General features: G+C 39.0%; 1 protein-coding gene across 3 annotated transcripts in view; it reads left to right on the forward strand.

The window, feature by feature from the left end:
• Positions 1-11,520, forward strand: part of BRD10 (bromodomain containing 10) — a 54,050-nt gene extending 42,530 nt beyond the window's left edge. For all 3 annotated transcript variants that reach the window (XM_074932445.1, XM_074932446.1, XM_074932447.1), the window contains 3 exons: positions 1,217-1,332; positions 4,926-5,110; positions 7,308-11,520. In XM_074932445.1, coding sequence (XP_074788546.1) covers positions 1,217-1,332; positions 4,926-5,110; positions 7,308-10,933 — 3,927 coding nt within the window. In that variant the 3' untranslated portion in view covers positions 10,934-11,520. The remainder of the gene's footprint in view (positions 1-1,216; positions 1,333-4,925; positions 5,111-7,307) is intronic.
• Positions 11,521-16,349: the final 4,829 nt, after the last annotated feature.

Consider the following 16,349-nt stretch of genomic DNA (forward strand, 5'->3'; position numbering starts at 1 on the left):
CTTAAAGGCAGCCATGTCAAGCTTTATCCATCTTTTCCTCCCCTACATTTCTTGGTGTGCTGAACCATAGGAATATGTGAAGGATATGAGCTCTATCAAAAGTTAAACATGTGTATGAAATAAATATGTTCCCTGGCTGCTTTTTCTTGCAGAACCGTAGTATCTTTACTGTCTTATACTCTCTCTGAGAAGTCAAGAGAGAAAATCCACATTTATGTAAAATGCACAGAATTAATAGAGGGGCAGAAGTACTAGAGCATACTACATCTCTTTTTTGTAGCTGTTACATATATATGCATTGTTCAATCTTTTACATAATAAACTAGAGAAAAAGTTCTGGTAAAAATACTTACAAGGTATATCTAAGAGTGTTAAGAGATGTGTTCTGTAGCATTCTGGCCACCATGGTTGTGCTGCATATGTGTATATACATGCTAATTGTCATTTCCCAGTGTCTTCCATGCTCATTTAGCCTCTCCAGATTTATTAAAACATGGCTTCTTCATGGGAGATCATAAGTTTACATATAATAGTTTGGAAAAGAAAAACATTTTTAATTATACATTTGAGTTAAAAGCTGAAAGCTTTTATGTCAGAAAACTTGTCTGTGCTGCAGTCTGTTACTTCATAAATGACCAATTTGCAAAACTTATCTTTTAAAAAACATGTATATAGAACCAAATAAAATACAAAAATGTAATGCAAAAACTGTGTGTTTTTTATCCCTGAAAATTGTACTAAGTTGTTTTTGAAAATAATAATAATAATAATAATAATAAAAACTGTATCACTTAAGTGATATTATGGTAAGATTTTCTGCAGAAATTTTATCTCTAACGATTAAAAGTGTACATACATGGTCTCCCTGACCTGAACAGATTACTACCTATGCAGGTTACTAATTTAAGTAATTTTAAACATATGGTGTGTTCATAGGATTCTACTTCAGTTTTAAGTTCGACCTATAAAATTTAACATCCTTGCAGTATTGCTTTTTAAACTAGGACATTATCTTTCAGTAGTATAAAAAAAAGTGTAAGTATTAATGCCTTAATGTAGGTTAAGTGTAGCTGTAACTATGAAACTTACTAATGTTTTCTGCCAGTTATTTTCCGCATTATAGTATATTAGTGTACAAGGATTCCTGTAGTACTAATACAATATAACAAGATTCAGGTCTAATGCAATGATAAATAAATGATATTTGCGTTTGCAGGGAAGATGGTACCACCGGAAGCAAGCAGTAAAGGAATTGCATGGTACCTTGATACGACTGCTTAATGAATTGTTACCATGGGAACCAAAGCTAATGAAAGCATTTCAAAGAAACAGGTAATTAGCTGCTCTTTTATTAACAATAGTGCATGGGATGGAACACAGAACAAAATCAACCTTTTAAAAATAAGTTGGCTTCTCAAATCAATTAAATGAAAATACTTTCAGGTGAGGAGTGAGGCACTGACAGTGCTTTAGTTGGAAGAATTATTTTATGTTCCAGACTTACTGTCTCTAAATAAAAGTTGATTTTAACTTCCTAATATTTTTTTTCCTCTAAAATGCTGTAGAATCCTTGAGCGTGTGTATCAGTTGTTCTATCACAATCCAGCTAGGATTTATATTGCTGTTTATTTGGTTAAGAGGTGCTGAAAACCTGTATCTGGAAAACCAGACCCGGACTTCTTAAAATACTTGGTCTGCTTACTGTCTAAAGCTACCTAAATTGGTTGTTAATGAATTCTCCACAAAGCAGTTCTTAAAACATTGTTTTGAGGTCTCTGTAACCCTGTAAATTTAAAATGCTTCTGGAATGAGGTGAGTCAAAGAAATATCAGTGAAGTGGCGATTGATTTAAATCTAATATGGGCAAGTATTAGTAGCAGTGAAGATCCTACCCAGATTCTAAACCCTGGAGAGATTGGATATTGCCTTTGTGTCATCACTGTGTTTTGAAGCTTGGTGCTATTGTCTGTTAGCCATACAGCTGTTGCTATAATCATGCCTTAGTTTTGCCACGTAGACATTTATTAAGCAAGTAATGATTAGAAGCTTGAATGCTGTGTCAAATGATAGGTAACGTTAGACAGCTGCTAAAATGTTGAGTGTGAAGGAAGCAAATTACATAGTTAAATGGTACAGATCTAATTCTGAAAAGTATAAAAGGTACTGTGTTTAAAAAAAAACCAACATAGCAGCAAAGACAGTAAACAGAACTAAGACTTGGTTCCTAAATAGCTCATTTTATGGATATCATGTGTTAATTAAAATCCATATTTGGAAATTTAGGATGTTGAATATTTTGCTTTAAATAATGGACTGAAGTACAAGTTTTGCTTTTTTCTTCTTTCTATTCAAGTTTCTGTTCATTTTCCTTAGCTGTTCATTTCTTCCTGTCTGTAGCAATTCAGACTCTTTTTGGAAATGTGGCAGATACTGTTAGAAAGCATTTCAATTTCCAGTATGTGGGGTTTCCTGTTTTATCTTTCATGTAAATTCTGCTATGGAATAGTTTGGTGCCCTGCATTAGTTCTTGTTTGTTAAATGTGTTATAGAATTCAGAAGTAGAACTGTCATGTAAAGTGCATAGCAGTACTGTATATGAGGTGTGCCTAATATCAGTAAATTTTAGTCTGGAGCTGGGTAGCTGAGTCTTGGATGTACATGTGCTGGTAGCTAGAGAAGCATACACTTAAAGTGGAGGATAATTTCTGAGATTAACTCATATTTCTCCTAGTTTATTCAGCAATGATAGCCTAGTTATTTCCATGATGTAACTGTTTGGACAGACACATAGTATACTGGGGAACAGCTACAGATGAAAAACAATCTTTATAGATCATGGGGAGGAGAGATGGGTGGGGGGAGGCTAGATTGATGTCTTGTTCTGGTTCATTATGCAGCTGCTAGGCAGCTGTATAGCATCACTGACAGTGGTGAAGAAGGGTGTCATGTGAAAGGGAAAAAGCAATTGAGCAAAGATTGCTTTGCTGCTGTAAACAGCAGCACTACCACGAGTCTAGCTGCAGTTGCAGTGTCTATCAGGTGTCTCATCCAGCTACTAACATCTACTAATTGAAGGACAATGTTTGCCTTCTAGGTTGTCAAGGGCTGGGCAGAGCTTCCTTCAGTGCAAGACCTCAGTATGGAATAAGAGTCTGGAGTTTTCCTTCCTTACTTTTTTGATGTCTTAAATTAGTAGGAGCACTCTATGATCAAAATACTTTTTTTTTCCCCCTTCTTAAAGGTCTTCTACATTTTTCAAAATCATGACAGAGTGTGATGGCGAATGGTATTTGAATAGCATCAAGGTTTAAAAGGAAAGGTTATTTGTGCCTCTGATCACATTTGTTCACTTGGCCCTACAGCAGAAGTTCCTCAGAAGAAAAAAAGGAATTCCCATCCAGAAACTTTAGTACAGTAGTGGTTCCCTAGTGTTCTTTCACACCTAGACTTCAAACTCTAAAACATAATGACAGTTGAAGTTATCATCCGCATCCTCATACAGACTTCATGGTTCTCTTAGTGATGAGTGTCAAAACTGTGAGTAAACTGTTAGGTATCACCTGGGCCTCCATTCACATCACCTACCCATGAGCCCAGGATCCCCATTTCAGGTCATTCTGTAGCCTTCAATCTCTGCCGTAGGAATGCCAGTTTCCGGTTCAACTACAGCAGTTCCTGTGCCTGGCCCTGCTAGTCTGGACTGGCCCTCAGACTGACCTTGGACCTGTGTTGTCACTGTGGACCTGCCCAGAAATCACTTGACTGGGTCCTGACCCTTGGCAGCCGTCACTGGACTTGATCCTGAACTGAATTTGTCAACTGACTTCCCACCTTGACTTTAGACCTGTCTCAGCACCAGAAACTTGCCTGTTAATCTGGTCTCTTAGTTGAACTCAGTTACCCATCCAAGCCTGCCCTACTCCTTCATTCAGGTGTCCTGGCTGGTGAGGCTCATGCTCCGCCAGATGTGACATCTTGCTTGATTCTTCCCTCTCCATCCCTTAGGGAGCATCTGGTCATTGCTGCAGTCACTGTTACTTTAACACATAAGAATGGGTAAATTTACAGTCTTACTCCTACTGTCATAAGGATTAGATCCAGACTATAGTGTAGATTCTATTCCATACAAGGTGCTAATTGCTATAATCTATTAATTCAATTGCTGAATAATCTTCCTGAATATTGTGTTGGTTATCACCAGCTGAATCCTGTAGTTCACTGCGTGTGTACAGTAAAATACCCCCTAGATCTCATCTAAACAACAGTTTAGAAGAAGGGACAATGGTAATATGTAGCAGTTCAGGAGTATCAAGGTAAGTGGGTGTGTTTCTGGACAGTGTTCAAATGAGTAAAGCAGCTATGCATTTCCATCATATGCATGTTCTTTAGTGTGAGTGTGAGCTTATAGAAATTATAGTGGCAGCTGTACTAATGGCTCAGAGATAAAGTTTGCTCAGAGAAAGTTACATTACAGTCCCATAGCTGGGCCAAAAGCATGATGCATTGAAGAAAAATGAGATTTATATAATTCTTTAGTTGGGTTGCCTTCAGAGGAAAGAGTAGACTTGTTACAGTTAATACTCAAGTCCATACAGGTAAATCTGTCACAATGCAAGATGAAGAAAGAAACAGAAGATGGATGCGGTAAAACATTGATGGTGATATTTGACTCAAACTTTTTCCATATTGTTACAGGACTTACTGACATAGAATTCAGTTTTGGTGAGGGAAGGGATGTTATTGTCACTTAACATTTTCTGGGTTTTAGAGACTTGCAGACATACCTTACATTTTTCTACCCTGAAATTTTTTGAAGGGCAGAGGCAATTAACTCTACAATAACTTTTTGTGTGGCAGCAAACACAAGTAAAAATATGTTAAAAACAGCGTGTATTTTTAGTAAAGTTAGTTTTGTTATTTTCAAGGTCTAGATTGAAGAAGGACTATGATGACTTTCAAAGACATCCAGACCATGATAAATATGCTGGAGAATTGTGGAGTAATGATGAAAGTGAAGTTGATTCTGGCAAAGATTCTTTTCCAGTAGTATGCAAATCTTCAGAGTTTGCAGAACATGTGGAAGTTCACAAAAAAGATCACCCAGACAATGGTAAGCATTTACTGGAATTTGATAGCTTGAACTTGATTTAGGAGCTGAATCAAGTTGATTCAGGAGCTTAACTTTTCCATGTGATCTTGTCCTACTTTTTACTTCAACTACTTTGATGATAATACTGAAATAGTTTGTGATGCATATCTGACACATGTAGACTAGAAGAGGGCAGACATGACAAGATGAAAATTCTGATTAATGCAAGTTTTTGCCTTTTTTGTGCTTAAGTATTTCTGTGATAATATGGTAGGTCTGCTCAGAATTTATATTTATGGTGGGTTGACCTTGGTTAGCTGCAACATGCTCACTCTGCCACTCTGTCAATTCCCTTCCTTAACCGGACAGGGAGAGAAATAAAGATGGGAAAGCTTATGGCTCAAGATACAGACAGGGAGCTCACTCATCAGTTACTGTCACAGGCAAAACAGACTCACTTGGGAAAAATTAATTTGATTTATTGCCAACTAAAAATAGAGTAGGATGGTGAGAAACAAAGACAAAAACTAAAACAGCTTCCCATGCCCCATCTCCACCTTCTTCCCAGGCTCAACTTCATTTCCATTTCTTCGACCTCTTCCCCTGTCAAGTAGCACAGGGGGATGGGGATTGGGAGTTGAGGTCAGTTCATAACACTTCGTCTCAGCTGCTCCTTCCTTACACTTTTGCCCTGCTTCAGTGTGGAGTCCCTCTCATGTGATACAGTCCTTCACAAACTGCTGCGGTGTGGCTCCTCTCCACAGGCTTGAGTCCTTCAGGATAAGACTGCTCCTATGTGGGTCCCCTGTAAGCCACAGTTCCTGTAGGAACCTGCTCCAGTGTGGGCTTTCCATGGGCTGCAGCTTCCTTCAGGACATGTTCACCTGCTGTGGAATAGGGTCCTCAACAGGCTGCAGTGTAGATACCTTCTTCCTGCTAGCTCTCCATGGGAGGGGGTCAACCTGCTTCACCATGGTCCTCACAGGTTACATTCCAGTATGCAATCCATTCCAGTACCTGGAGCACCTCTTTCCCCTCCTTCTTAACTTACCTTGGTATCTACAGGGTTGTTTCTCCAACATTTTTACCTCACTTCTCTCTGTCACACTCTTCTGGTGCAGCATTTTCCATAAGGCATCACCAGCTTGTCTGATGGTCTCAGCCATGTCCTGCACTGGATCTGTTTTGAAACCAGCTGTGTCTGTCACAGGGCAGTTCCTGACCTTTCCTCACACAGGCCCTGCAGCCCCACACTGCTAAAATCTTTCCAGGACCTTAACGCACAGCCCCTCTGTCTGTCTGTCACCCCTGCCTGCATCCTGGGCCCTCTAACGCACTTCATGTGTTCCCTGCTCACTGGCTGGTCCAGCTCAGTGCTCAGTATGAAACATGGGGCACTCACACCCTTGTCCCCCAGGCGCTCCACACTCACAAGTCAGCCTGATATGCCAGCCCAGACTGCAGGCCCCACTGCTCACTGGCTAGTCCAGCTTGAAGTTTGCCAGTGCATGTACACACACTCTCCCCATGCACCTGGATTTGGGAAAGATACAGACACTCACCCCTCAGCAGCCAGCACACAGGCTGCTACCTCCTGCTCTTCCTTGCAGCTCCCCCTCCTACACATCCCTTCATGGGTTTATATTTCTCCACTGATTCCCTCACCCCTCGCAGCCCAGTGTCCAGGATCTCCCCTGGTTTACAGTCATATCAGTTGCAAAGTCCAGGTTGATCTTCCTGGAAAGAGGCACCTGCAGTTTCTTGATAGCCCATCAATTGATGTGATTGGTTAGGTTGTTTCTTGTCATTGTCTCCACGTTTACTTTGTTAGGTATTTGTCTGTATATTTTTCTTCCAGCTTTTCCCCTTTTTTTTTCCCCTCAAGATAACCTTTCTGGAATAAACATTCTCAAACTCTCACGTTCTTTCATCAGTTAGTACAAATGACCAGGTTTGGTTTTCCTCACTGTCTCCCATGCTGGTCAGGTTTGTGTCTCTGTATGTTCTTGTTTATGACTTCCTCCTTTCCTTATTACCCTCTTTTGGTATAGTAAAAGGTCCTTGACCAGATGCCCTTAAAGAAGCTGATACTCTCCTTCCATGCATCTTTACACTTGCAAACTAGCATTTTGCCATTAGCTAGACACTGTAAAATTGTTCTATAGAGGTATCAATTGCAAATGTGTAAAACAGAGTTTCTGTTTTAATATCCTTTCAGATGAAATGAAACTATTAGAGATGAATTTACCTGCAGGAAAAAACAGAATTCTGAAAAAAGAATCAACCTCAAAAGAAATACAGAAGACACTGCCCAAATGTGTTAAACGACAGTCCAAGCAAAATTGTTGTCTGGATCAAAGCACTAATGAGCTTTCACCAAGGAAGAAAGCTAAACTGAGCACTAATGAGGCTGTAGTCCACAGTTCAGAAAGTACCCTGCAGCCAGATAGCTGTTTGACTGTGCTGAAACAATTTGAAGGGTCAACTCTTGAATCATTTACCTTGACAGCTCCTCCAACATCGGTATCAAACTTCCTGAAAGGGACCAAACCAATCCAGGCCTTGCTTGCCAAGAATACTGGTAACAAAGTGACCTTAACAAATCAACTGCCACCTCCTCCTGGCATAACTGTATCTACTGAAAAGCCTGTTTTATCGCTTTTGGAATCATCACTGATAAAACCAGCATTGCCCTGCCAGACCAGTTCAAAGACTCCTTTACAAATGGTATACAAAATGCCAAATGGACAATGTGTACCAATAGACCTTCACAACAGCTCTGTGAAAATTCAAATACAACCTGTGATTGACCCTAAAACTGGAGAAAAAGTCATGCAACAAGTTGTTATTTTACCTAAGAATTTTCTTATTCAACAGAAGGAAGGAAAAATTGCATCCAAGGACATTCAGTCACTACAGCAAAAATCATCTGAGCTGCACTGTACAACTTTACCAGAAATATCAAATGTCAGTGTTTCTTTAACACCTGTTCTGGTAACATGCCCTACAAACACTACCACTCAGTCACCTAGTACAGTTTTTAACAAGAATATTACTCCCTTGTCACAAGTGGTTGGTCCCCTGAACACTACACAACCATTGCCTGCTGTAACTTCAGCAAGTAACTTATCAACATTTCAGGTGAGCCAAACTGAAACTGACAGAATCAAGACTACAATTTCAACTGCCACATTGCCTGTGTCTTTGACTCTGCCTACTCTTTCCACAGCTAGCCAGTCTTTGATATCAGCAACAGCATTCAGTGGGTCTACAAACACTGCTTCTGCCTGTCATAGCCTTGCATCGCAGCAGACAACTGACTCCTTTGAAACTAGGCAAGAGCTGAAGACTGTGTGTGTAAGAGAATCACAGTCTATTCTGGTCACAACACGAGGTGGAAACACAGGAATTGTTAAAGTGCAAACAAACCCAGATCAGATTTCACCTAGTAGTTTATCTTCTAGTTCAGTTTTCACTTATGCACCTCAACTTCAGGCCTTTCTTGTGCCAAAAACCACAGCATTATCATGCTCTACTCTTCCATCTGTAGCAACAGCCACGTCTGGTTTCCCACATATTGGACAATTGTCTCTTTCTGGATTTGCCCCCTCAACAGCTGCTTCTGTTAACATTCCACGTTTCCCAACTGATTTTACACAGGCAATGGAGAAAAATACCAAATTCACATTACAGCAGCCTGCTGTTGGGGGCATTTTGAGTCAAGTAATAGAGAACTCCTGCTGTGTGTCCTCTCCTCCTTTATCGTCCAGTTCATTAGCTAGCAATTTGATGTCAGGAACTCCCAATAGTCCTGCTAGTGTGACTTGCATTGGACAAAATAACACTGTCATAACCCCAAATTCTTCTATGCAGCAACAAGGTGATATTAAAACTAAAACAAATCCTGTTATACGATCTGAGTCTAATTTAGCAACAAATGGAGATTTAATCAGTGGTACTCCAGTCCAGAAACTTACATTAGTCACAAATCCACCTATTTTATCACCCTGTGGGACACCAGGAGTCAGTATTATACCCTCTCCATCATCCACTGGTGTTAATGCTCAGAAGTTGGTTTTCATTAACACACAAATTGCCAATGGCCCATCAACCTCCAATCTAGTTGCAGAGTCACTGAAACATAACCTTCCTTCTTCCCTGAGCAAAACCTTTGTTAGTGCCACAGAGCAACCACAGCTGGTTCTGATCCCATCTACAGTAGGAGCACCGGTAAGAATAAATTCATCACCAACTGTTGCTCAAGTAAAGGATGTGAAAATTGGACTAAATATAGGTCAAACAATTGTAAATACTAAAGACAATGCACAACAGGCTCCACCAGTTAATATTTCACTTCCTGCCATTTCTAAAGGAGAAGACAAAAAGAGCATGGGCTTGGCTCTGTCTTTAACAGGTGGTAGTACTTTGGTTCCTGTTCCGTGTTTTGTGAGTCAGAGTGCCATGTCAGTTAATGACTCTGTATGTCTTGCAACAAAAGTTGAAAATGCCTTTACAGTAACAACAGCAGAATCTGTTTCAGTAACAACAAGTGGGACAACTTCTGGGACACAGCCCACTGTCTTGATTAGTGGAAATGATCCCTCAAGAGTAAGGCCAGTTCTGGGTAATCGACTGTGGACATCAAATATTGGAAATACTGTGGGAATATCAACTGTGAAAACAGGACATCTTGCTTCATCTGTGCTGATTTCAACAACACAACCAACAGTATCGCCTCAAAACTTAGCATCTGCTTTGCAGTTTCCAGTCATTAGTTTCTCTGGACCTTCAACCACCCCCCAAAAGGTGTTACATACAGTTCCTCAGTTGTCAGCAGTTCCAGCTCCTCCTCCAGTACCAAAAAGCCAGTTGCCCGCACTGCTTCAGTTTCAGTCATCAGGAGTTTCAGCTGCTATGCCAAGTAATGCAGATATTCACAGACCTCAGAGTGTGTTGCCCCTTCCATCACCAAGTACAGGTAAAGTAATCAGTTTTCCCAGTTCTTCTTCCCTACGAGGCCAGCAGGTGCTTCCCGGTACAGAGAAACAAAGTCATGCTTACACTTGTGCTTCTACCATTCAGACGTTTGCAGCTTCACCAGCTTTAACAAGCAAGGCAGGAGGTCAGTTGAATGAATCTTGCATGCAGCAGAAAATAGTCATTAACACCTGTATGCCTTTGGCACCTGGAACTCAGATAATGATTAATGGTACTTGTTTTGTTGTTCCGCCACAAGGCCTTGGAGCTGGCAGCCATGTTCTTCTTCTCTCGTGTAATACAAAACAGACTCCTCCTTCAATTATTAACCATGATCAGGAGGCTCAAGGCGTACCAACTCTTAATCCCATAACCTCGAAAATCATGATAGCACCAAGTAACTCATTAAACTGGCAATTATCAAAACATCCTTTGAAAAGCCCTACAAAAATTGTGAACTCTTTTGGTTCTGCAGATGCTTTGCCCATCATACATGCAACACAGCAGATCTTTAGCGCTCCAGCTAGCTCATGTACTCCACTGTCTGCAGCAACACTATCTGTGTCTTCAGTGATAAAATCTCCTGTTAATGTTGTAACAACATCATCTGTGGTTTCTGCTGTTCATCTTCTGAACTCTCATTTACCAAGCAACACTTCAGTGTTTCACTTAGACACTTCTGTGAAAAAACTGTTGGTCAGTCCAGAGGGAGCAATTCTGAATGCTATAAATACTCCAGCATCAAAAGTTTCTTCCCTGTCTTCATTACTGCCTCCTGTGGTGGTGTCCACAAGCAAAAATCCTACCACTGTCTTCCCTGCATCTCAGTCATCTTGCCTTGACAAACCTGACAAAGCTGCATCCTGAATTTACCACAAATGAGCCACTTTGAAATTCTGGGGCATTCTTCTGACTTTAGAAGTTGTAACTATTGAATAATTTCTTACATTGTTTGAAACAGTTGATTTACTCAAAACTTAAGATTACAGTTCTTTCCTGTTTACCTGTGGGGCTTAGGAGGAAGAAAAAATTGTTTAGTTTGTCAGAGAGGTTTTCAGATAATTCTTTAGTAAAAAGGTCAGAAATTACCAATGAGTTCATTAAACATTTTTTAGTTTGGAGAAATCTAGCCTTTTGCACATGTTCCATCTTAGAGTATGGACTGTTTGCCATGTGTTTATGACAGTATATATCTCCTTTTTATTTGTCAAATTTATTTTTGATTTGTTTCTGTAAAATAAAAAATATTTATGCATTGTAAAAATGCAATCTATGGTGTAGAATTGTACATATTCATGAATTCCTAACAATCTGTACTAAACTATATGTACAAAGAACTATGCTGTCTTATTTATGTTTTGTTTACATAATGTATAGTTTTTTAAGTATTTTAGTAACTTTGGACCAGTGTACTGTTTAGCAACAATGCAGAAGAATCTGCATATAATAAATCAAGTTGCTGTACTTCTTTGGCTTGTCAGTAGTTTAAAAATATGTCTATCTGTTACACCGTGTCTCCATACATTTATATACGTCTTCCTACTTAATGCAGATGCGTCTCAGCTTTTGAAATATAGTAGAATGAAAATAGTTACTATCTTCTGCTCTTCTTTGTGGGTTACATTTCACATGATTTGATAGGAGTTGGAAGGAAGGCCATCGTGTTAATCATAATACGGGGGGGGATAATGTATACTTCATCCATTCTTAATAAATCTTTTGTTATATTGCCTAAAATCTCCAGTGATGTTGTAAGACTAGAAATGGGGTTCCCAGACACCAGTCTTAAGTCGCACAGGTTGCTGGTCAGGACCACCATGTTTTGTTGTAAAGCCATAGACCTGTTGGAACAGTTCATTATTCCCTCTTTTGTAGCCTTGTATGCATTATTACATATCTGGTAACTGTACCAAGGTCACGCTTTAATCTTCTGTCTAGCCATAACAAGCTACCCATTTTTTTCACCAGGCATGCTTCCTAGATCTGTATTTTTTTCTTTAGCTTTTAAATAGTCTATCTGGAAGGATAGGGCTAAAACATCTCACAGTATTAAAGGAGGCCTTATTATTGCTTTGACTGGGAATAATACACATATTATATAAATCTTCCCTTTTTATGCAGTGTATGCAATATATGTTGGCTTAGGTTCATCTTTTGATCTCATAAAACCCTTGGATTATTTTCTGCAGATCAGCTGAGTTCACAGGTGCCTGCTCCGGTGTTCATGGAAACAGCTAAGTTTTTTGGTATCTTTTGAGGCTTAGCATATAAAGAAAGTGTGCCTGCCTAGCAGCTTGTTTTATGGAAGGTGATGATTTTAGAAGTGCTCATTTAAAATATGAAATCATAATCTCTGTTAGTTGCTTGGAAAATTCAGTCTTAGGCTAAACACTTGTGTGTGTCTGCAATTTTTGGGGTGGGGGCTTTTTGTTGGGTTTTTTTTTAGAAACTAGAAGGGAAGTTCTCAGAAGAATTCTTGAATATTATTTGCCTTTTTAATATCTATGACTTCAGAGGGGGATGAAAGCTTTACAGATCTATGTTTAGAAGCAGTCTTAGCCTGATTTTCATCAAGATGAAGCCTAAGCTTTTGTTCCTCATGCTGTTGATTTTTCTCCTTCTCCATTTGCTACACACAGTGGCAGTTTGGAACTTGGGTCAAAGAATAAGACCGCAGCTTGCTCCGTCTATGTTGGCTGCCCGTCATATTGTTCTGAAAAGCACTCTGGTAACTAGTTAGCTAGAGTTCTGGGAAAGCGGGGGGAAGAAAGGCTTGTGCCTTCCATAGGTACCTTCCCTTTCTGCTCTAACTAAAAAATCTGAATTGGGAAATTGCCTCTTTCTGGATCAGCAATCTCTATCTTGTCTCAGGGCTAGAAAAGATGGAAGCTGTCAGTTTTGCGGTGAGAAAAGGTTTGTTTCTATTTTACAAAAAAGCTACCTAGTACACTTTTCCTACTTTTCATTGAAGGTGTTATGTAATTGATTTTGAAAACATTTAGTCGTAAGTCATGTCTGCCTGCCAGAGTTTACAATATTAAGGCTTTTAAAATCTGCCAGCATTTTGCAGCTGAATGCTGCAAGTGACTTTTCAGAGGAAGATGACAGAGAATGGCAGTTTCTTCATGGACATTGTACATACTCTAAAACCATATATACCAGCAACTCACTTTATTTCCATTTCACCGGTGGAATCTTTGGACTGACTCGGATTTTTCTCTTCTCTCTCAATGGCTGTTTTTCCTTTGTAATTTTTATGTTTGTTGCAGAGTGGATATCTGCATTGTTTGGAAAGCTTAAGACTAGGTTCTGCTACTGCAGATAAAAAAATCTTGCATGACATTTTTCTGTGTGCAAAATAGTAAAGATCTCTGCTATAATCAATTCTAAGAGAATAGAACTCAAGCTACTTACCGGAATGATTTCTTATAAATTTTGTGAATTAGTATCATATTTTATAATTGTTTTATAAATACTTTAAAATTTGGCAGGCATAAACTTTGCAACATGCAAATTTTGATTCAGTTCAATTAGAATTTTCATGGACTTTTATTCTCTGCTGGACACATGTTCAGATCCCAAATCCTATTGGAGAAAGGCTTGAGATTGCTATGTAGTGGGTTTGTATGCTTCATTACTTCATAGAAACAAATTTTAGGGATTTTTGTTAATAAAATTCCTATTTCATCACTCTTCTCTGGTAATACGAATGTCAGTTAGAGTAAGACTTTCTTTCAAGTGAAAGTAAATAACCATTGACGATTTGCTACATATCTTTTGATCTCTGTACCAAATATATTGTGCTACCTATAGCACAAAAAAAGAGTGTCAAAAAGCAGGTTATAGATGTAATGAAAAAGCAGAACTACCTTGCATCTTTACTTGAAGTTAAAAAGACATTTAATTACACTTATAAACAAATATATATAAATCAATCTTTGAAGAAAACATGTTTAACTTTTCAAAGCTTGTAACATGGCTTGCTTTTAGACACTTTCAGGTGTTATACATAGATATTCAGACACTATATTATACACACAGCTTTGGGTTTATTAAGGACTTTCAACATTCTGGATTTTATCTTTGGTATTTACCTAAATGGACATATTCTGCAAATAATTTTGCTTTGCTTTGGGTAGAAAATTACACTCATTTTGTCTCACAGTTCAAACCCGTGTGTGTGTGCTGCCATCTTCTTCTAGGGATTCTGCCTCTACCATACTAGAAGCAATTAAATTTCACAAGTATTAGGAGTCAAAAGCACCTTTTCAAACCAAGTGTGTTCCTGTCAAGTCAGTCAAACCCGTTCTGATTTCACTGTGTGACATAGCAGAGTACAATGTGAAAAGTGAAGCAAAAATTCTCTTCATAAATAAGAGAAACTTATTTTAAATGTCTTGTGTATGTAGGTCAGAAAATTACTAAAAGTTGGCATTTGAAGGGGCTCCATAGCCTCTTCACAGTTTGTTTCATAGTTGGTTTTTCTTGTATTTTGTAGTCGTACAGAATTTTAGTAGCTCGAATTGTCTTTAATAATTTTTATTAAAATAAATGTTATGATGAGGCTGTTTCCTTTAAAAAGAACTGTGAGAGGTGCTCACAAAGAGGTAAATTCATGTAGTCTGTTCTCTGTAAGCTGCACCTGAAGTGAGTTTACTGACTCAAGATTAGTAATGCTGTATCAGATTGAAGGTCCATCTATCCTAGCATCATGTCTCTTGGAGTAGTCAACAGTAGCAGTCCAAAAGAGCATAACAACAGGCCTGAATACTCTCCCAGTATTCACTGTCTGTGAGCCAGACTCTTCCTCAGACAACTGTAATTTTTTTTTTCAGTTTAATAGCCCTGAGTGTATTTTTGATGAAATTGACCAATCCTTTCTAGAATTCCTGAACACTCATGAAGTATTGCTGAACACATGTAAACTATTACCATCCACAGTGTCCTGTGTGTCATGTCCCTGTTTCTCAGGACAACGACTCAGATTCACCAATTCCCAGGTCAGGATTAAGGTGAAACGAAACCAGGGATTCTTCAATTCTCAAAACTCATTTTTTATTCAATCACAACAGAATTTGGCATGAAACTTTGTCAGTAAGCCTTTCAATCTCTGCAACAAGCAACAGACTTCATAACATACGCAGACAAATCTCAGATCTTACAACATACACCTACTAGCTGCAAATCTTTTAACATGCCTCAATAAGTCTTAAACATGGCCTGACAAACCTTGCCTTATACACAGGGATAAAGAATGAAAAAGAAAAGGAGAGAAGGAGAGGCAGACAAAAAAAGCTTTCACTAGTCCTGGTTCCAGCACTGGTCCTGCCAGCCTGGGGGTCCAGCTCCAGAGGGGCACCACCCAGGGCTTTGACACTTGTCCTTTTATAATTCCTTGCCCCTCCTTCAGGTGGGCACTTAGACTCATTAGGCTGATTAGGCATCATGCGCAGGCTGTGCTTCTCAAATTCTATTTGCTTTGGTACATACATAGTTTATACCTGCAAATTCTTCTAGAAATGGGTCAGGAGGCTTGGGGGTCATTGGGAAGTTACTCCCCACTCCCTGTAGGAGTGACTGTTGCATGAGCTTTCCTGTCAGTGCATGTGTCGTGAAAATGGCTTCTCTGTTGACTCTTTACAGAGCTCAAGATAGGGAAGTTCAGCCCCAGAGAAGTGTGACCCTGCCTCCCTGGGGACCCTCTCCTCTCACTGTGTCTTCCTGCTGTTACCTTCACACTCCCGGCATTTCCAGAGACACCATTTCCTTTACTAAAGTTCTTTATTCGATAACTATGGTTTCATCAAATCATCACACTGTGGAAAAGAGTTTTTCACACAGTGTGTAATAAATCTAGATTTTGTTTCTGGACTTTGCACCTGCTAATTTCATTTGATGCAAACAATATTTATATTGCAAGATACAATAAGCCTTTGCTCTTTATTCATTTTCCCATGTGGCCTATGTAGACCTCTGCTATGATGGTTTCTCTTTTCTAGAATAAAGAGACATAGTCAATTCAATTATTTCTTATACGGAAGTAATTAGTTAATGTCATCACTGTGTGTACATTTTTCAGTTTTACTATATCCTTGGAATGTGGGATCAGAATAGTGCATGTTCTAAAAGTACTATGAATCTACTTAGCAGTGTGATGACAATTTTTCTCTCCTAATAATTATTTCCAATTTTTGAGGTGGGTCTCTGACTATTATTTAGCTTTGTACTGGCTTTTCAGTAGAAATATTGGTTGTAAACAAAATAAACAGCAGTGTCAAAATAA

Source organism: Athene noctua, chromosome Z (genome assembly GCF_965140245.1).
Source record: "Athene noctua chromosome Z, bAthNoc1.hap1.1, whole genome shotgun sequence".
Lineage (NCBI taxonomy): Eukaryota > Metazoa > Chordata > Aves > Strigiformes > Strigidae > Athene > Athene noctua.